This window comes from Cryptomeria japonica, chromosome 11, assembly GCF_030272615.1.
Source record: "Cryptomeria japonica chromosome 11, Sugi_1.0, whole genome shotgun sequence".
Lineage (NCBI taxonomy): Eukaryota > Viridiplantae > Streptophyta > Pinopsida > Cupressales > Cupressaceae > Cryptomeria > Cryptomeria japonica.
The window spans coordinates 579,299,351-579,323,455 of NC_081415.1; the positions used below are offsets into that span (position 1 = coordinate 579,299,351).

Below are 24,105 nucleotides of genomic sequence, written 5' to 3' on the forward strand. Positions count from 1 at the left end.
TCATGTTCCAGGCCACGTTGTTCTTGTCTAGGAGCTAGGATAAGTGCTTTAGAAAATTCGTTAGATAAATGGTTATCAACATCAACATATTCATATTCACTATCAGAAGAAAGAGGAGTAACATTTTCATCATGAAGAATATTTTCATCTATATCATCATCAAGATTTATAAAAATAGGATCTTTAACTCACACAGGATCAAGACCATCATGCATCTTATGTTTAGGAGATTTTGGCTCAATTTTCGGCTGAGGAGAAAATGGAATAATACTAGCTGAAGGTGTTTTTGGAGATTGTGAAGTTTGAGAAGTAGCTGCCTGAGCTCTAAGACGACGCTTTCATCGGCGTTCACGTGCAGAATGACTTCGTCTAGTCTTAGTAGGAAGTTGAGAAGATTGAGGAGGAGGAATGTTCTCATCCTTATCACTTGGGTGTTTAGGTTGTGGTCTCTTAGGTTGAATAATAGGAGAAGAGGAAGGTCTCTTCTCTCCATAAGAGGAAGGAGGAGGAACTGCTCCATATAAAGGAGGAATATTTGGTTTAGGAAGGAGACCAAGTCCATCATGACGAGGAGGTATAGGTCTACTTTTAGAAAGTTTATTAGATATGGGCATAATCACATTCATAGGGATGGGTTGGGAATCTTCTTGAGGAAAGACATTAGTTTTATCTTTCAAAGGAAGAACTTCCTTCTCAAGAATGATAGGAATATAAATTTTGGGTGTTCTAGGTTCACTTAGAGATAGGATCATATCTTTTTTCCACTTTTGATAAGATTTGAAAAGATGATCACTCCATGGTGGAAGAGATTGGAATTGTTTAGGCCAAAAATAATCAATAGGAATGCTAGAAGTTCTTTCAGCTGGTTTAAAAAGACTATGATTGATAGTAACAACTTCACCATTATGGGGAAATTTCAAACACTTGTGAATAGGAGAAGCAATAGATTTCATGGAAGATAGCCAAGGATAGCCTAGTTTCACACGAAATTGTTCGGACGATGGAATAATAGCAAAATCCACATCAAGGGATTTGTTATGGACCTCAATAGGTAGTGTAATAGAACCAATTGTAGGAGAAGAAAATGCATCAAATAATTTTACAACCACATTTGTTTTGTCATAGATTACTTGATTCAATTGCAAAGTAAAAAGAAATTCTTCAGTAATGACATTAACCATACAAGAAGGATCAATAAGCACTCCATGGCAAGGTGTACTCTTGACTTTTGCAACTATATATAGAGGACCATCAAGTGCCCTGATAGTTTCATTGGAATCAAATGTGATGGAAGGTTCTTTAGGGATTTTCTGCTGTTCCACAAAGTTAATCACATTCGGAGTCATAGACACAAGACTATCAGGTGAGAAAGAGGAATCATTAGTCTCAACCACATTAGAGGTATGAGAAGGTAATGGATCAGTAAAAATCTGAAGATCTTGGTTAGGAGGAGCTACAGATGTGTTGCCTTTATCATTCACACCTGAAACAGAGATAGTATTATTATCAATCAAATCTTGAATTTTACCCTTTAAAGCAAAACATTTTTCAGTATCATGCCCAGGTTGACGATGAAATTGACAAAAAGATTTGTTATCAAAATAGGGTGAATTAATCTTTGTAGGATCTATTTTCCTTATAGGAGGGAGAGTGAGCACATTTTGTTCCAATAACTTATTCATAATACTATGTAATGATTCATTCAAAGGAGTAAACTTTCTTTCTTTCTTGAAAAACTTAGAAATAGGAGGCACACTTGATGCTGCATTCACATTGTTGTTGATGATGTTTTCATTGAATTTAATGGACTCTATGTTTGGTTTAAACTTCTTAAATGGTTGTTGACTACTATCACCCTTATCACTCAGAGCCATAGGATTTTCTTGTTCCATTTGACTCACAGTCAGTTGATAATTGTGAAGAGATGCACACAACTGTTGGAAAGAAGTAAACTCAAAAAACAAAAGTTTTTCTCTAATATCTTTTTGTAAATTAGAAATAAAGATTCTTTGAATATCATTGTCAGGTACTGGAAAAGAAATTTGAGCATACAAATGCTTATATCTACCAATGAAATCAGTCACTTTTTCTTTAACACCTTGTTTACAATGCATTAAATCAATCAAAGTAACTTTAGGACTTATATTGTTTTGAAATTGTTGAATAAAAGCATTTGCAAGTTGTTCGAAAGAAGTAATAGAATAAGAAGGCAACGAGCAATACCATTGTAGGGCTTTATCTCTTAATGTTCTAGTAAACAATTTTGCAAGCAACCTTTGGTCATAAGCAAAATCAGTAGATATTGTTTGAAAGGTCTTAACATGTGTTAGAGGATCACCCTTACCATTATAAAGCTCCAACTGCGGGATTTCAACATGTTTAGGGGGGATAGCTAGAACAATGTCAAGGGAAAGTGGGCTCGCAACATCAAATGTGGGCACACTAAACTTAGATTGATTCATAGAGGCAATTTGTTGTTGTAAAGAAGAGACAGTTTGTGCAAGATTGTTAACGGTCGCTTCAGTCAAAGAGTTCATATTAGACGTGTTAGATTGTGATGGAGGTATTGATTGAGAGTAAGGTGGTGGGACACTATGATAGTTAGTCATAGGAGATGATTGGAAAGGAGGAACACTACAAGGAGGAATGGAATGGTTAAATGAATTGCCCCCTTGCGTCATGTTTATTTGTGGAGATATAATAGGAACACTCATTGAAGGAATGAATGAAGAAGTTGGATTGAATGAAGGAAGAGGGCTGATTGAAGAAGAAGGATTGCCCCCATGATTGGTGATCATAGATGGAATGCCTTGTATTGAAGTAGTCATTATGTTTGATGTAAAAGTAGGTATACTAGCAATAGAAGTTGTCAAAGGAATAGAATGATTGACTTGAGTAGGAGGTTGTGTATAACCTAAAGTTTCGGCAAAACTTTTCATAGGCATCACATTCGAATCCACAATGTGTGCAATACCACGCAAAATATCAATTCCATTCTTATCACTTTGAACCATACGTTTTAGACCCTCAATTAATGAAAGAGCTTGACTATCGGGGTATTCTTGAGACATCCATTGTCGCAAATCATCAAATTGGTTATCCAATTTCGAAAGTTGTTCTACAGAAACCTCATGGAGAGCTTCTTCATCATTAAGAGGATTAGAAGAATTACCCATGTCCTCGTTAAAAAGGCCATTCAAATTAGGTTCCATCTCCTCAGTAATTAAACCTTGGAAGGACTTAATTCTAAGGCTTCGTCTAACGGGAACAATGTAAGTAGGGCTTATTGTTGTAAAACTCATGCACTAAAGAGAGAGAGAAGATTTTGAATTTTAGAGGTAGCAAATTTCAATAAAATCAGCCAATCTCCTAGATTTAAGCTGTTAAATACAATCAGGACAATCTCCCGAAATTTTGAAAAAAATGTCAGGGACCGTGGCGAACAGGGTGCACACGGTCCTCGCAATTTTTTCCAAAATTTTCAGGGATGAAAGTTATGATGCTTTTAAAGCTAATCTGAAAAAATTGAGTGATTTTATGATCTGTAGATAGGCCAAATTAAAGTTGCAATCTCAAAATTGAACCCTACCAAGATTGTTGAAAAATGCAAAATTTGAATTTTGAAAAAGAGAGGGAAACTGGAATTTTGAATTTTATGATTTTAGAGGGAATACAAAAAGCAATGCAGGCTTTAAAATTTAAAAGTTGACTCGATTTCATGCAAAATTCAAATTTGAAAGTGGAAATCAAAGTTGCCGCAATTAAACACTTAATTTCAAAAGTCACAAATTGTAAAAATTTGAATAAATCACTAAAATTTCGAAAGAATGCCAACACACTTTTCAGATTTAAGATAGTAAGAAACACAATTTTGATACAAATTTCAATTTCAACAATTTTTGAATGATTATAAGCCTTTATCCAAGCAATCACTAGACCAACTTTGACTTTAATTTTAAAAGTGTTAGAATTGATAAAATTAGCCAAAATTCTGGATTTTAGTAGAAAAACACAGTAAGATCTAGCTCCCGAAATTTTGGAAAAAATGTCGGGGACGATGGCGTCGGGGTGCACACGGTCCTCGCAACTTTTTTCCAAATTTTCAGGGATGAGAGATATTGTGATTTTGTTGCGGAATCCAAAGTTATAGCCGATTTGGAGGTGTTTTGATCAGTGAAATCATCAGTCAAAGGCCGAATCAAGAGGGTTTTAAAAATTAGGGTTTTGACACTTAACCACTTAATTTTCAGAATTAGAGCACAAATATGAATTGACAATTTGCAATGGAAGAATAGATCTGAAACAAGCATTAACAATTAAACATTTCACAAGCTTAATTACTAAAAAGAAAATTTTAGGGTTTTTATGCAATTAACCTCTAAAATTTGCAAAAGATCAAACATGGAAATGTAATTAAGGAAGCAAATTTTTCAGATCTAACCATGAATAATCAACTCGACACTCACATCTGCAGGTCACATTTCAAAGATTCACATATATAGGTCTGGGATTTTTAAACTTTAATGGCCTCTTGTGCACTGTAAAATGCTATTGGGGTTTCATTGTGTGCTCCTATGTTTTCTTCGTCCTGCCTTTCACATATAATGTTGCTTACTGCAATGGGTTTTCCTTTTTCTATTTAAATACCTTCCTTTGCTCATAGAATTTGGAATGCACATGATATGTGTTCTATTTTCCTGCTCTTCTTGCTAACCCGTGTCTTCTAACTCCTTTTATCGTCTACTATAGAGAGCTTCATGATATGGTTTATGGCATAGTTATGAAAATACACTTGTAAGATTGCCAAGATGATACATTCACCTCAGCCCAACTAAACTCATTCTTCAAACCGTTCCTTCGAATCAGAGCAAAGAAAGGGAAACATTGTTTTCCCCATAACTTTCTTCCATAGCAACCTTTTATGGGAAGGGAGACGTAGCCCTATGTGTTGCTATTGAAATATTGCTATTGCCCATCGCTCTTTCGAATCCTTGCCAACCATCCCTGGCATATGAAGCGAGATAGATATTTGGATCAGGTCAAAGACTAATTTTATCTATGACTCTCATTGTTGATACAAGGAAATCAGTTTTTGTGAAGTGAAAGTTCTAATTCCATTTCCTCGACCCCAGCAGTGCATGTAATCGCTAACAAACGTATATAAATAGCCCTCAATCTGTAAACCCAATATCCTATGAACCCATTAAATTCCAATGAGCATTACAATTCCATTCAAACAAATGCGCAATCCAAACAAATTCCCATGGCTGTAGTACTTGCAGTGAAACAGAGAAAAAACCGCAATATGAACACTTAAATACAAATATCCACTGCAATTGCAGAATCAAGCACCTCTTCAGACCACGTAACGAAATGTATGTCTGTTTCCTTGTTGGGATTCCCATTAAACTCTAGGTGAATAGAAGAATTCATCATTTCATACATCACATACATACATCCACTTCCTAATTTTTTCATAGTCTTGCAGCATCCTAGATATCTAGAGAAATAATCTCATCCAAATCTAGTGACCATGTAATATTCACAGAATCTAGTGACTTATATCAAATATACATGTATGGGTGTATACAACTTTATGTATGTTGAGATGGGTGTGCAGAGCGTGAAATGTATTGGTTCAAAATACACTTACAATGACCAAAGACCTGACTATAGGTTCCTTTAATATGCTTGTCAATTTTATAGTTAAAATAATAAATCCTTGCATTCAGCTCCATCATACTTTTCATTCTAATAGATACATCTACCTGGGGGCTCATAATGTTCACGTGACAATTTATCGTGGTTTGCTATGTTATTATTAGATTTGTTACTTTCTACAAGGCTCTTTATGCGTTTGTTTGAATCTAGTGACTTATATCAAATATGCATGTATGAGTATATACAGATTTATGTATGTTGACATGGGTGTCAAGAGCACCAAATAAATTGGTTCAAAATACACATACAATTACCAAAGACTTGGTTGTAGGTTCCTTTAATATGCCTATCAATTTGATACTTAAAACAATAAATCCTTGCATTCAGCTCCATCATAATTTTCATTCGGATAGATAAATCTTCCTCAGGGCTCATAACCTTCACGTGACAATTAGTAGCGGTCTGCTATGTTATTATTAGACTTGTTACTTTCTACAAGACTCTTTATGCCTTTGTTTGAATCTGGTCTCCTTAAAGGTGGGCTTTCAAAAACATATATTGGCAGAATCTAGTGCCTTATATCAAATATGCATGTATGAGTATTTATAAATTTATGTATGTTGATATGGGTGTGAAGAGTGCCAAATGTATTGGTTCAAAATACACTTGCAATGACCAAAGACCTGACTATAGGTTCCTTTAATATGCCTGTCAATTTGATAGTTAAAACAATAAATCCTTGCATTCAGCTCCATCATAGTTTTCATTCAGACAGATAAATATTCTTGGGTGCTCATGACGTTCACATGATGATTTACAATGGTCTACTATGTTATTATTACATTTGTTGCTTTCTACAAGACTCTTTATGGCTTTGTTTGAATCTTCTATCCTTAAAGGTAGGCTTTCAAAACCACAGTTTAGTAATAGAATGCAGATTAAAGTATTGGTCGTATAATTCCTTTATCCTTTATCCTTAGTAACTATATCAAATCTACTACTGCAATTCCAATGCCTCACTATTTGGTCCATCCTCTGTCACTGCCTATGTTTTAATGTTGTGATACCACTTCACACTCTGCCTGATGGTTTCAAGTGTATAATGACTGTATTTAGCCTATACCATTCTCAAAGAAGTGAATGATTATATCTACCTTCCCTTGTTCACTCCATCATGTCATAGTTACTTCCATAATAACGGTTTTGGGTATTTTTTTAAGAATTTGTCTGGTTTTTCGCAGGACATGTGGTTTTAACAAAAATGAACTAGCCAATGTTAGTTTTAGTACTTTCAGATTGAATGAAACTCAGAAAATTAGATTTAGATTAATTAATTTATTGTTTTCAGACTTTAAGCATAATAAAGGAAATGAAATGCTAAAGACAATGCACAGTTACCCTGGGAAAACCTCCTAGGAGGAAAAACCCAGCCAAAGGATCCTCAGATCTGATTTATAATTTAGAATTCAACAAGAAATTACACACTTATCTGGTTTTATAGCCACCATGAGGGGGAATAATTAGGTTACAGTCCTCCTTATCTGATTACAGCCCTTTAATGGAGTCTTCAATATTGGATGATGATCTGTTGTCTCTAAGGGAGTTCACTGCCTTCAATGTAAGGTCTGCGGTTGTTTGATCAAGTTCGCACCCTCCTATTTTGGGTCTGCTACAACATGTGAGGTTTGTTGTTTGCTGGTTGAAGTCTAATGCAACCCTTATGAAGTTCGCTGCCACTATATGGAGGTTCACTGTTTGCTGGTTGAAGTCTAATGCAACCCTTATGAAGTTCACTGCCACTATATGAAGGCTCGCTGCCACTATATGAAGGTTCGCTGCCACTATATGAAAGACTTTGATCTTGTTGAATGCATAAGTATAAATTTTGCTCTTCACCAAAGATTATTTTGTCAACATAAAACTTGATTGTGTTAATGAGAGGAATGTGTTGCATTTATAGGTGACATATAGTTTCCTAATCATGTTGGCCTCCTTTATACTTTAAACCAATTTTATTGCTTTCCTTTTAATTTACCTTGATGGGGTCGGCCCTATCAAGGAGGTGTGTTTATCTGAGTGTGTGGCAAGAAAACCTTAGTGCCATGTGGTGATGGGCCTAGCCCTATATGAAGGGGGTGGATTCCAATGTTGCCTAAGGCAATAGTAATCCGCTGGCCCTAATTACAACCAACACTCCCTCTTAATTAGGGAATAGAATCATAATCATAATCTTCCAGCTTGCACACAAGCATAGACTGGATCCACCTTGCATTGCTCACAGAGGGTGGAGAGGATCCTTTGCTTACCATCTTACATTGCCCATAGAGGATGGTCATAGGTTACAATACCATCTTACATTGCCCGCAGAGGATGGTTTAATAATTTCAATACCATCTTACATTGCCCACAGAGGATGGTTAAAGTTTATACTTCTCCCTGAGAAGTTTACAATACCACCTTACATTGCCGGTAGAGGGTGGTTAACATTTACAATACCATCTTACATTGCCCGCAGAGGATGGTTAATAATCACACTTCTCCCTGAGAAGTTTACAATACCACCTTACATTGCCCGCAGAGGGTGGTTAACATTTACAACACCATCTTACATTGCCCACAGAGGATGGTTTAAGAATTATGCTTCTCCCTGAGAAGTTTACATTACCACCTTACATTACCCGCAGAGGGTGGATTTATACAATACAAAGTATCACTGCACTAGAGACTCCCTCTCAATTGGAGATTCATTTTCCACAATACCAAGTCTATCCCTGAAGTACACAAACTTCACTTTTGCTAGAGGCTTGGTAAGAATATCTGCAACCTGCTCATCAGTGCTGACATACTTCAGATGTATGGTACCTCTTTGCACCATGTCCCAAACATAATGAAAATGAGTTTCCACATGTTTTTACCTATCATGAAACACTGGATTGTTAGACATTTTAATACAACTCTGGTTATCACAGTGAATGACTGTAGGATCTCATGGCTGACCAAACAGTCTAGCAAGAAGCTTATGAAGCCATACTGCTTCTCTGGAAGCTACACTTGCAGCAATATACTCAGCTTCAGCAGTGCTCAATGCCACTGAGGATTGTTTTCTGCAAGCCCAAGAGATCACTGCAGAACCCAAGCTAAAGCAAATACCAAAGGTACTTTTCCTATCTTTGATGCTTCCAGCCCAGTCTACATCAAAATAACCTTCCAAGGTTATTGGAGTGTTAAGTGGATACTTCAACCCAAAACCAATATTGCCTCGCAAATATCTTAGGATATGCTTGGCAGCAACTAGGTGAACATGCTTGGGTAGGCTCATGAACTAGCTGAGAGCATTCACAACAAAACATATGTCTAGTCTAGTATTGACTAGATACATCAGAGATCCAATCAACTGTCGGTACTCAGATGGATCTGAAAATCAGAGTTAGCTGCAGAAATACTCAACTTCTTTAAGTTAGATTACATAGGAGTAGACATTGGCTTACAATCCATCATCCTAAATATTTTCAGAATGTCAATAGTATACTTTCCTTGACTTAGAAAGATTTCGTTAGATCTTTGCCATACTTCTAAACCTAGAAAATAATGCATTAGACCTAAATCTTTCATTTCAAATTCAGAAGCTAGATCTTTCTTGCATCCAATAATAAGTTCATTTTTACCGGTAAGAAATAAGTCATCCACATAAATAACTAAAATCAACATTTCATCATTTGCAATTTTAAGATAAATGTTAGGGTCAACATCATTTTTACGAAAGCCTAGACTTAACAAATATTTATCAATTCTTTCATACCAAGCACGAGGGGCTTGTTTAAGACCATAAAGAGCTTTCTTTAACCTGCACACGTGAGTTAATCTATCCTGGATCTCATATCCCTCAGGTTGCTCAATATAGACTTCTTCCTCAATGACACCATTGGGAAAAGCAGTCTGAACATCCATCTGATGTAGTTTCCAACCCTTAGCAGCAGCAATAGCAATGATCGTTCTAATAGAGGTATATCTAGCAGCAGGGGCAAATGTTTCTTCATAATCTATGCCTTCCTTTTGGGAAAAACCACGTGCTACAAATCTAGCCTTATATTTTTCAATACTACCATCAGCATTATGTTTAATTTTAGACAACCATTTAGAGGAAACAACGGATTTACCTTTGGGTCGGGGCACAAGGTCCCATACATCATTCTTGATGATTGACTGATATTCTTCATCCATGGCAAGCTTCCAGGCATGATGACTTAGGGCTTCTTCAACATTGCAAGGTTCAGTTTCAATGAGATTACACATTAAGGAAACATAGTTGGAAAATACCTGAGTTCTCTTAGATTCACGGAAGGTGCCACTTGGAGCAGCAAATCTTTCTGCTTCTTGAATGGTGTTTCTTACCCAAAGTGGCCTCTTTTTGGAGACAATAATGTCACTGGGAATGTCAGTGGGATTCATGGGCTCAGGGGGATCATCATGATCCTCTTGGGATGGAGGTTCAACTTGCTCCCTCTAAATCTCAGGGTTAGTATCAACATTTGTATTTTGATTAACATTTGATTCATCAATAACACAAGAGCCTTTCGATTTCTTAAAAGCAATGTCTTCTTCAAATGTAACATCCCTACTTACCTCAATGTACCTTTGACCTGGGATGTAAATCCTGAATGCCTTGGAGGATTCACTGTATCTGACAAGCATGCCTTTCTTTCTAGAGGGTTCCAACTTTGATCACTTTTCTTTAGGTATATGAACATAGACAAGACTTCCAAAGATTCTAAGATGACTGATGTCTGGTTTGGAACCTGTGAAAGCTTCTTCCGGGGTCATGTTCTTTAGAGCACGATGGGGACATCTATTCTATATATATACTATAGTTCTAGAAGCCTCAACCCATAGAAAAGTCTGAAGGTCTTGATCATGGATCATAGCCTTTGCAGCCTCCACAGTGGTCCTATTCTTTCTTTCAGTGACACCATTTTGTTGAGGATTGTATGGAACACAAAACTCCCTCCTAATTCCTGATTCAATGCAAAAATCATGAAAGCTTCCGGAGGTGTACTCACCTCCATTGTCAGATCTTAAACATAATTTAATTCTTTTACCAGAGGAGTTTTCAGATAATGCTTTAAATTCTTTAAATTTACTGAACACTTCATTAGATTCTTTAAATTTCAAGAAGTAGATCCAAGTTTTCCTAGAGAAGTCATCTATGAAGATTACGTAATAAAGAAATCCACTAGGAGATGCCATAGACATAGGACCACATAAATCAGAGTGAACAAGTTCTAGTTTGTCTTTAGCTCTATTTCGCTTTTATGAAATGGACTTTTAACATTCTTACCAATAGCACAACCTTTACAAATGTTATCATGAACTTGACTGAGTTTAGGCATACCTTTGACTAACCTTTCAAGCTTGGTAATGTAGATGTCAAATTCTTCTATGCCATAGCTCACAGGATTCTGGGACCTCATTAATGAGGGCTTGAATAGGGTTAGTAGAGAGCTTATAAAGACTATCATATCTATGACCAATTATACGAGCAGATTTGAAACTAGCTTTCTTAGACCAAGCAAGAACTTTTCCTTTAGAAAATGCAATTTGATAACCTTTATCTTCTAGGGAAAAAATGGAAATTAGATTTCTTTTAATTCCAGGAACAAACAGTATATCACTGAGATGTAATGAAATACCAGAATCTAAATTTAGAGAAGTAGAACTAGAACCTCTTACCGAATAACGAGCGTCATCACCAATTACCACGTGAAGACTAGTATCCTTTTCTACAAGACCTGAAAGGTGGTCATAGTAACCTGTGATGTGTCTGGAGGCACCACTGTCAATCAACCATGTATTGCTATCTGAGGGAATACTGCTAGATAGGGCAGATATGAATAGGAAGTCATCATTGCATTTTGAAACTTCATTTAGGTTAGCTTCACTTTGGTTAGGGTTAAACTGGCATTCCTTAGCATAGTCACCGAATTTGTCACATCTAAAGCATCGCACACATGAAGTATCTCTTGGTTTCTTGCAAGGGTGTTGGGAACTAAAAGGTCTTGATTCCCTATTTCTTTTAGGATAAGGTGGCTTCCAATTACCCTTTTTCTTGCATTGGGCAGTAAGCATGTGATGCTCATCTACATGAGGGCTCTTGGATTGACCTCTTGTGAAGAGGTGAGATTCTTCTTGGATGCAATCATTTTTAAGACGATCAAGGGAAGGTAGCTCAGACTGGCCACTTATGGTTTGGATAAATGATTCCCAGGAGAAGGGTAGGCCATTAAGGGCAATCATGACAAGGTCTTTGTCTTCCATGTTATGACCAATTAAACCTAGCTGATTCTTTAGTTCAGAAATTCTCATGAAGTAAGAAATAACAGAATCTTCTTTAGCCATTTTGATATTAAGTAGTTGTTGTCTTAACGTAATTGCCCTACTAAGATTGTTAACTTCATATGTACCTTGAAGATGGCTGAACATTTCCCTTGCAGTGGTGAATGAGGCAATAGAGGTGATGAGGTGATCTTTGACTAAATCAATGAGGATCTTCCTGGCCTTGACAACATCCTTTTTGAATTGTTTTAACTCAGCAGCATCCGATGGCACAATTAGCTCTTTTTCTTCTATGAATTGGAGGAGGTCTTCTTCCCCTAGAGCCAACTTGATTCAAACTTTCCATGCAGTAAAATTTAGATTCCCATCAAGCCTATCTTCAACTTTCAGCCCCATTGACCTGATTTGCAAAACCTACAACAAACTGAAAATAAAGGTGAACTGAATTTTAAATCTAAAGATTAATCTAACCAATTAGCTCCGATACCATGTTAATTTTAGTACTTTCAGATTGAATGAAACTCAAAAAATTAGATTTAGATTAATTAATTTATTGTTTTCAGACTTTAAGCATAATAAAGGAAATGAAATGCTAAAGACAATGCACAGTTACCCTGGGAAAACCTCCTAGGAGGAAAAACCCAGCCAAAGGATCCTTAGATCTAATTTATGATTTAGAATTCAACAGGAAATTACACACTTATCTAGTTTTACAACCACCATGAGGGAGGAATAATTAGGTTACAGTCCTCCTTATCTGATTACAACCCTTTAATGGAGTCTTCAATATTGGATGATGATCTACTGTCTCTAAGGGAGTTCGCTGCCTTCAATGTAAGGTCTGCTGCTGTTTGATCAAGTTTGCACCCTCCTATTTTGGGTCTGCTACAACATGTGAGGTTCGTTGTTTGCTGGTTGAAGTCTAATGCAACCCTTATGAAGTTCGCTACCACTATATGGAGGTTCGTTGTTTGCTAGTTGAAGTCTAATGCAACCCTTATGAAGTTCGCTGCCACTATATGAAGGTTCACTACCACTATATGAAAGACTTTGATCTTGCTGAATGCATAAGTATAAATTTTGCTCTTCACCGAAGATTATTTTGTCAACATAAAACTTGATTGTGTTAATGAGAGGAATGTGTTGCATTTATAGGTGACATATAGTTTCCTAATCATGTCGACCTCCTTTATACTTTAAACCAATTTTATTACTTTCCTTTTAATTTACCTTGATGGGGTCGGCCCTATCAAGGAGGCGTGTTTATCTAAGTGTGTGGCGAGCAAACCTTAGTGTCGTGTGGTGACGGGCCTAGCCCTATATAAAGGGGGCAGATTCCAATGTTGCCTAAGGCAATAGGAATCCGCTGGCCCTAATTACAACCAACAACCACAACCATTAATGGCCAACAATAACAACATCAAACTGCCTGCTGCTGTGTACTTCTCAAAACCTGTATCCCTACCATGATTTGGAATTTTTTATCGACGTTCCTGTGGTCACCGTCTTCATTTTGTTTGGCCATGTTTACCATCACCATATGTGTCATATTCAGCATATTGAATGTGTTGGGTCATCCACAAGACATTTGGTGCAATGCATACACTTTGACACACTGTAAATTTATTGGCATTAATGGTTGTGGCTGGTCTATTCTTGCTTGTATTATTATATACATAGCAAGCTTTTTTTTTTAAGTTTTCGCAAAACCTAATATTTTCAGCCGTCTACAACTTGCACTTGTTCAGTTTTCAAAGATGCAATTTTAATCAACCTCTTTGTTGTCTTTATTGTTTGCAATTTCTCATTGCTGGCTATCCTCTTTGCAACTTTGTGTGAATTGTTCCGCCTCTATAGGTTGTATGTAATCTCCACCTAGGTTTTCAGACATCTAACTTAATTTCTTTGGGCTTTGGTCCCTCGATATCTTGAAGGCTCTCTTTCTTTTAATTTGTTCCTTTCATCTATTGAAAGAACTTAGAGATCTATGGGCTACAACATAATTGTGTGTTCTATATTGCTATGGTCTGCATTGGCAAAGAAACAAACACAATGCATGCTGGCACACACAATGCTGCCACTTGTTCAGACAAACAAACAAACACATAGCCACGTATTTATGCATAGATGTGTTCTATATGTATATACATATATGTTACTATATGTACATGTAGGCAGTGTAAAGCCATACCAAAAATATATATGTCTCTGTCTACATGTGTATATGTGTATGCCATTTTTTACACTGGCCATGTATATATATATACATATGTAAATACATATGTTGCCTATCTATGTACTTATATGTTTCCTATGTTTGCATGCAACCAATTCAAACACATACAAAAATTACATATGCCTGTCTCTACATGTATATGCCTTCGTTTTAGTACAAAACAAGTACATATACATACATATATATACATGCATACAAAGATCTGTCTGTAACATCATGTACATCTTTGCCTTTGTGCCTATATACATGTATATACATCTCTATATATATATATAATATATCTCTATTTAGAACTACATTGATATGTAGACATGTTCAAAACTGTTCACTTCTTCTAATGTATATATTCATTTGTTTTTCCTTCTACCCGTTTGTGTGTCTGCAACTGCTATCTTCTATATCCATGCATCCATATGTGTTGGCGATCCAATCTGGTTGAGCTGAATCTTGTATCGTTCTTTTTTTTTTTGGCAGTGTTTACTTTTCTCTTGAAGTACATTGTACCTATTCATTTGTCTTATTTGTTTTGACATACACTTTTTATTTTACCAAACAAAAAAACACTCCATTCCTCGGCTCTACAGCAAAAAATGAGGTATGTCTTCTGCCTCCCAGCCTGCTGATCCCTCAGAACAACCTTCTGGAGAAACTTCAGTAAGCTTATTTGTTCATATGTTTTTCCATATTCATTTTTTTTTACAACCATATATTCTCTATTTTCCCTTCTCATTTTGAATAGAATTGCCCTCCATCAATACACCTGAATGCACGGATAAGGATACACATTGCTCTGTATATACATGTCTCCATATGTATGGATTCTGTTGTTCCACTTTTGGTCTATGCATAAGCACATATACACTCATATATTCATGTCTGTTCTTTTATCTATGAATACATAATTTGTTTATGTATATACATGTATGTTTCTATATGTAGATGTAGGCAATGCAAAGGCATGCAAAGACTATGTATTTCTATATTTATATGCAAATGACTTTGTTTTAATATTGAACATGTGCATATATATACATATATTGAGACATCTATGGATACATGCCATTTCTATCTATATACCTATCTCTTCTTATATCTGCATGCTACCAGTACAAACACATGCAAAAAAATATATAAATGGCTCTATCTACATGTATATGCCTTTGTTCTGAAATTGAACATATATATATATATATATATATATATATATAAAGTGATCTATCTGTGGCATCATGTAGATCTTTCCCACTCTGTCTATATACATGTATATACATCTGTATATATTTAATGTATGTCCTTTGTTTTCACACTCTCTGTTACAATAAACATCTACAACTCACAGACTAGACTCAAAACGACAATCACCAAAGCAATGCCTATTGATTTTCAGGGTGAATGTGCTCTTTTTCTTGCAGACATTGCTCGGATGGGTGCAGCTAAAAAATTCCACACCAATTAGATAGAATCTTTTTCATACGGCTTTTGATCTTCAATGTATAGATAGTTGGGCAGTGCTTTTCCCCACCTTAGACAAACAATACAATATTATCAAACGTGGTTTATATAAACACTATCAAAACTCATGTCCTCTTGGCTATGGAAAACTTTAAGATTTTGTATTTCCTTTTGTACTGCTCCTATACTTGTTTGTAATTTTTATTGTTTATACCTTAACACACTTTTGCTTCCTTCTACCCATCTCATTCCTATACTGTTATGTTTTTTTCTGTCATTATGTTCTTATTCAGCTTCTATGTTTTTTAAATTATATTGATTCGTACATCAATATTTATAATATGTTGCAAAAAAAAACAAAAAACAAACTATCTATTATTGTCCATTATCCATCTAAACACATATATCTACTTGTTGTGTGCCTGCCTACAAACTCTCATGTATGTTTAACTATACTTAAATTTGTTTATGACTATCTATACCCAATTCTACCTGCATCTTTCTTTGAAGTCATGTATACTGAAATATGTGTTTCTCTGTTGTTCTGGCACTTTGAATATATTACAGAAAATCATTATGTTTCTTTATGGCTGCACCTTAATAATACTGAACAAAACATTTCTCCCTATTATGCTCTTTGCTAAGCACAAAATTTTCTTTCCTTGTTTTCACGTGTGCAACTACAAATAACTTTTCCCATCACAAAAATAGACATCTATACTAATGTCTCTTCATTTAAGCCAATGTAACAGTATACACAAATCTCTACATCTATATCTACCCTTTTTCCTTTATATGTTTACAAACATATATGCTTCTATATATACTTATATAGTATTCATTCACTGCCCTTACACAACAAAAAAGGCAACTACAATTTTCACCCTTTTCTATACAAAAATTTGGTTGCAAATACAAAGTGGTTAGTTGGCCCGCTTCTTTAGATTTTATATAGGCCACCTTGACCTTAAAAAACTCACAAATTCACACCAATGCAATAATCTATGCATACATATATATATACATGTGTGTGTGTGTTTGTTTATGTGTGTGTCTCTATATATATGTTCCTGTGTGTATTTTTGTTTGTGTCTGTGTATGCGTGCGTGCACGCACATATATAAATAGCTATAAACATATATGTCTGTCTGTTTGTGTGTGTGTTTGTATGTTTGTACATGTGTGTCTATATACATACATACACACATACATACAAACACACATAGAGACATACACACTCACAGTCACACACACACACACACACACACAAACATATGTACACACACGCACACACACACGCATATATATATATATATATATATATATATATATATATATATATATATATATAATACTACACATTCACAAGCCACCTAAAGTAATTCTTTAGGATTGTGCATTTGGCCAACATGCACAATTCCTTTCTGTTCAGTCCAATTATAAATCAAACATACATACATACATTCATATATACATTCAAACATACATACATATATATGTTTATATATATGTCTGTGTGTGTGTGTGTGTGTGTGTGTGTGGAATCCAACATTTTCTCTAATCGGTGGTGGAGGGTGCAGAACCATTGGCAGGGAATTGGGGTTCTACCATTTGGAGCCTATTTAAGAACACACAAAATGTCCACTGTACCCCACATGTGCAACGCCATGTCCATTCATACATATCTTCACATATACTGCTGCTTGCATATCACTACTTGCATTTGTTCCTGCAATGTGCCAAGGAATCATATGTTCAATCACCTATATCCTTGTTGTAATGATATATATCTATATGTATATATACACATGTATCTATACACATTCATACATACATATATGCATGCACAAATATATAGCATTCTGCATCTTCAAAATATTAAATCGCCACATAGATAAAATGCCAATTATACTTCTTTAAAATTGCTTGCTTGCTTCACATGCAAAATTTCCTTAAACTCCCTGTGATTAATAAACTCGTCATTTCCCCCATTTCACGATGCATGGTTAGCATAAGGATTTTTTGATTCACCCCAAGTCCACCGAAATGTAAAATACTATCCATGTTGATATATACCACTAGATATATATACAGATAGATACTGTTACAATGTACCATACAACCTCATATTCATTTACATGTCTAGATTATTTCATAAACATACAAATACTTGTATGTACATACAAATATATCTTCCTTCTATTCTATGTACTGCTTTATACATATGTATGCACATCTGATATTCTCATTCTTAATTCTCCATTCAACATCTAATACACTCTCCCCATTCAAAATATATGCAATATAATGCATGTTGCTGAAGAAGAATTGAATCTAAACAAAGCTAAAAGATGTCAACAAAATCATCGTTATTACAAAAAACACAAGAAAGATATTTCAAAAAAACGTCGGTTGGCACGCCTAATTGCCAAAACCTCTCCCCTTTGAAAACCCCATGTGCAGGGAATGCAATAAAAGAACCATAGATAGTTATATCAAATGAAAATGTTGATATACAAAATGTAATACCCAGCACTACTTCAGCCAAATTGCAAGGAACTTGCTTGCACTCTAGGAAAAGGCATAAAATAGATCCAACACAAGAAAGTCACTCTATCTACCAGGATACAATATTACAGAATGCAAATCCACAACAATCTACAATAGATTGTTTCTCTTCTATAGAATACATTCAAGCATTAAAGTCCTTCCATGCTCGCATTGATTCATTGTCAACATTTCGAACATGTAGTGTTTGAAAAGAAAGATATATTGGGATGCTCATTCACAAATGTCACCCCCAAATTGTCTATTCAAGATGCTTTACTGAAAGAGGCATTCATCGCTTCTCTTCAACTAATAACTTAGACCCAGGTGAACAACCCCTTGTCTTAAAGAAGCTTAACCAAGTAGAGGAGATGCTTATTGCTCGCGTATCTCCTGTTTTGCAAGTCACTCATGCAAGAGACAGCCAATACAAATACTTTGGTCACACTATAAGTTTCCCTCAAGACATCTATGGAATTGCAAAGAGTTTGCCACGCAAATTATAGGATTTGGAAGTCCTCATAATCCAAAGAACCAATATTCAAGGCAACACATATGACTACTATGTAAATAAATTCCATGTTATGGATGCATTGACATTTAAAATCCAACATGACCAATACTACAAGGAACTTATCATAGACCTTCATGCTCTGAACCTACTTCCTGATGTTACAACAAATGTATCAAGTATGTTGCATATGTTAGAAGACATTGACAATGAAATAGTTGTTCTTGCAACAACAGATTGTTCTGACACTTGCGATGCCTATGCCAAAGAGATTTCATCATTCTTCATTCCAACAATGCATGCTGCAGCTCATGAACTATAGGCCATTAAAGACACATTGCAACTACATACTACTAAAGGGAATATTTTGCCTTGGCCTCAAATAGACTCCTCCACGATAAATGAATATAACACTGAAGGTTTATTGAGTATGGCATTTCCTTCACTCTTTCCAACTGGTATTGCCCTTCCACTCTAGCCACGTATCAAACATGCTCATTTGCATGAATATGCACTCCACTTAATAAGATACTTTGACCAAAGATTTGGTTAGCATGTCAGGTTTCGGTATTTCATTTATAATCTAATTATGCACCACCGTTCACAACAATCTGCAGTTGTCTTTATTAGAACTAATATAGAAGAGGCCTTCCCAAGCAATTTACAAGCATTGTGTGACCATTTACAAAACACGCTTGATGACCAATTGCTACGCTTTGGTGCAACTCTTAGCAACACGAGAGCATATTGGAATAAATCTAGAAAAGACCTCACAACAATGATCTCCCAATTGGGAACACTAACCCTTTTTTTCACATTGAGCTCAGCTGATACTAAATGGCCTGACCTACATACCCTCTTCATTGAAGATAATGGCCAGAACATACAATCCACAAGAAAACAACTAGTAGAAAATGTAATTTGCAATCCACACATAACAACCTTGTACTTGCACAACAGGTTTGCAAAATTTTGCGAAGAAATTATTCAAAATTTGTTCAAAGAAAAAGACCATTGGTATAGATATGAATGGCAACATCGTGGCTTGACACATATTCATGGATTTCTATGGCTCCCTGGTGCACCAAATATGGACATCATTGATTGGCAAAATGACAATGAAGTCCATATAGCTAAAAATTTCTTTGACACATATGTATCTGCTTGGAATCTTCGCAGCAAAGTTGACTGAAATAATACATTTTGATACACTGCAATGGATGATCCATGCTTAGCTAACACTACAAAGATATTCTCAATGCCCGCAGCAGTCGATTACAAGGTATTGGTAAATACTTTGCAAAGACACACAAAATGCACAAAAAATACATATCTCAGGGAAAAAGGCCATTTGTTACAATGTCGTTACAAAGCTCCATGGCCTAAATAAGAAAAATATACATTAACAAATCATAGTGACAAGAATCCATGTCATACACCTGCAAGGAATGATGACCACTTGAATATTCATAGCCCTTGCATGCTTTCAATATGGCGGGCTAACATTGATTACCAACTTGTTACTTCAAGAAAAGCAGTCTTACAATACATTTCAAAGTATGCTTCGAAATATGAAGAAACATCAGAATCTTATACTAAAATGCTCAAAACTATTATGAATGCAAGTGGTTCTAAAGATACTATCTTCTCAACATACCAAAAATTTATGATGGGGATTATAGCAGACCGTGACATCAGCGCACAAGAGACTTGTCATATGCTGCAGAAATTGCCACTCATTAGCTGTAGCTGACAGTTTATATCTCTTAATGTTAGTTGGGAAGCACTGCATCATATCACAAAATCAAATCATGAAACAGACTTATCAACAAGCTATTTCCATTCTTACATGCAGTGCCCTTTTCATATATTCCACAGCGTAAAAAAACAAAATGGCAACTTTGAGAGAAAAAAGCGATTGTAAATGTATATCCACACTTCACTGCCCCTCCCATTGAAAACAATGATGAATTTGATATTTTCTGTTGGTCTGAGCTCTTGTTGTACAAACCATTCCATGACATACAATCAAATATAGGGACTTCTAAAGATCAAGTTTTACCCAATTGGAAAGTCTTCAGTTCTACTGGCTATGTTTGGTTGTATGGCCACAACATTGTGCAGGCTCCTCCATCTCAAGATACAGATGATAGTGACATTAATGATTCTCAATATCAAGAAGACTCAAATCTATTTGAATGGGAATTCATATCTCAGATGGGTCCGACAAATAATTTTACCAAAGATGAGCTGCAAATGTTAGGGTGACATGACTATGATATTAGCTACTTGTGGCCCACCGATATTCCAAATCAGCAATTACGGTCCACTATTGTCCAATTCATATCTACAGCTAAATTATAATTTCACCCACCTACAAACCAAGCCTTGCCCATAGCCAGTGAGAAAATCCATCTCTCATCTGAACAAAGACTTGCACTTGACATAATTCTACATCATCAATCTAAACAAGTTGTAGCCCAACCTCTCCGAATGATTGTTCAAGGAACAACAGGAACTGGTAAATCAATCTTGATAGATTGCATCAGACAAAAGTTAAATGTCTCTACAGGCATTAAGACAAATACATTGTTAGTTGTTGTACCTACAGGTGTTGCTGCATATAATATTCAAGGAATAATTATTCATGCAGGCCTTTGAATCCCTATAAAAGAAATACATCCTTTGATAGGGCAAGCATTGTTCACATTCCAAGAGCGTTTTAGGCATGTTAAATATATTCTAATAGATGAAATGAGCTTCTTAGGCCCTAAATTACTATTGAAGATTGACAGTCGGCTCCGCCAAGCATTCCTTGATAAACAACATGAAGGCTTTGGTGGACTCTCCATAATCCTTGTAGGTGACCTTGGACAACTCCCTCCTATAATGGACAAACTAGTTTATGCTTTGCACTCTATAGCTCTGAACTTGTGGTGATCATTTAAAATAGTTGTGACATTGCATATTGTTTTCCGCCAACAAGGTGCCTCTGTTAAGCAACAGCAATTCAGAAGCATGCTCCGAAACATAAGAGATGCACAACCTAACAAACATGACTGGTAGATCTTAATGAACCAAACAAATACAAATCTCACTGTTTTGTAGCAAAAGGAATTCAACTCATCAATCCATTTGTTTGCAACAAATGACTCAACAACGTTGCACAACAAAAGAATGTTGAAGGAATTAAATTTACCCATTGCTCTCAGCATTGTACATATTGTGCAACAAACTAATATTGAATATGATAACAATGAACAGCTACCATTAGAGCTACTATTATGTGAAAATCAACAAGTGATGTTGCTAGCTAACTTGTGGATTGAAGTTGGCCTTGTAAATGGTTCCATTGGCCTTGTTAAAAAAATTGTCTATGAAAACAATACTAAGCCACCAGACTTGCCAAAATTTGTTATTGTCCACTTTCAGAATTATAAAGGCCCTCCATGGGATACATTGCATACAAATGACATACCCATTACTCCAATTACCCGAGGCAAGCGTACACAGATTCCATTGACAACCACTTGGGCCATAACTATTCACAAATCTCAAGGACTTACACTGGATAAAGCTACAATAGACATAGGCAAAACTGAAAAGCAAGGCCTAACATTTACAGCTATCTCAAAGGTCAAATCAATTGATGGAATATGCATTCATTCACCTTTCACATTTGAAATGTATGCAAAAATGCAAAAAAGTGCTTTTACCACCATAAGAAAGAAAGAAGAAGCTCGCTTGCAACAGCTCTCTGCCCTCACATCTACATCGCATGATTACAATCTACATCTATGAAATGCTTGCACACATAGTTTTGGCCTTCACTTGTTCACCAATCAAATGGTTGACATTCAGCAACAACCATTCTGCCTTCTCCACTGCTATTACACAGGTAAAAAAAATTCAATACTAATATATCACAATTCCCACTTCAAAGTTTTTTCTTTTCTGAATATGCTATTTAAATCAAAATTTCATTGCATACAGTTACTTATTCGTACTTTACACTTTTTCAACGACTGTGCAAGTTGCCTTCCCATATACACATTTCACTTTCTCATCAATACTCCACGGTGATGAAACAAAATTTAAAACGCCTACAATGTAAGTTCTCCAAACTTTAAAGAAATAACTAACTGAAATCTAGCTTGTTTTCCAATTTTTTATTTTGAACAACCCCTAACTATGTCTATCTTTTGATTCTTAGGTGTCTTTACCAAGTTTCCAGGCAAGATACAAGTTGCAGACACAACAATTTTCAAGCTAGATTTCACTTGTGGCAATTCTCTGAAAATTTCATTCTATTGCTTTTTTCACATCATTATTATTAAACAAACTTAATACATATTCATTGTATTTACCAAATCAATTACCTTTCTGCATAGGTGATTTCTCATCTATTTATTAATTTTATTACAAATTATAGGCGCAGACCTCCCAGCAAGCAATCTATACCGATCATGAGATTGCAATAACCATGTTCTACTCTACTGTGATGAACAGAACCACGACTATTCCTGCTTGTTTGATACAGCTACCCATTCTTCTAGTCAACGGGTCCTACTACACTACGGATTGGCATACATCAGTCTCGCCTGCACCAATGTCTACACCCTCCAAACAAGTAATTAATAGTCACATTTTCTTCAGATGTTGCTACAGTTGAACTTAGACACCTTTAATTTATTTTGTTTGGAAACAATCATGTTGCAGGCCTTGATAAATTTCACTATATCTCTACTATAAGGTTTCTGTTCAAGGTACATAAACTTCATTCCAACTTAGATAAATTTCACTATATCTCTACTATAACGTTTCTGTTCATGGTACATAAACTTCATTCCAACTTAAAGTTTGTTCTTCTTCTTCTATAAATTAATGAATGACTGCACTGTCCACCCAGAATTCCGCTTCACCTGGATTTCAATAACTATGTAATTATCTGCAAAGCTAACTCTACCTCAAGCCGATCGTTTACTTCTGCCTGATATGCCGCGCTACCCGCCACTTCACCACACAAACCATCTCCAACTCTCCTGCATCTTTTTACTATCAAATTAAATACAAGGTTAGAAATAATTTTTTTTATTTTCCTGTTCCTACATACTTTGCATCTCTAAAATAATCTGATAACAATTTCAGCTTCTTGCAGCTAAGCACTTTCAATGTCATCTAACAAAGAAGAATTTTTTTTAGCCTCCCAGCTTCAAAACTTTTCAAGCACACCACTTTTCACAGGTACTATTTGGCTTTCTGCTTACCTCCATCCCTTCAACCCTCAACAAATTTGCCTCCTTCCCACATTCTGTCTGATTGCTGATTACAAAATTTAATTAGCAGATAGCAAATGGTCAAGCTCATC

General features: G+C 35.7%; 1 protein-coding gene across 1 annotated transcript; it reads left to right on the forward strand.

Moving 5' to 3' along the window:
• The first annotated feature begins 21,914 nt into the window (after positions 1-21,914).
• Positions 21,915-22,538, forward strand: LOC131053601 (uncharacterized). The gene has a single exon (XM_057988227.2). The coding sequence runs from the start codon at positions 21,915-21,917 to the stop codon at positions 22,536-22,538; it is 624 nt and encodes a 207-aa protein (XP_057844210.2).
• The last annotated feature ends 1,567 nt before the right edge of the window (positions 22,539-24,105 follow it).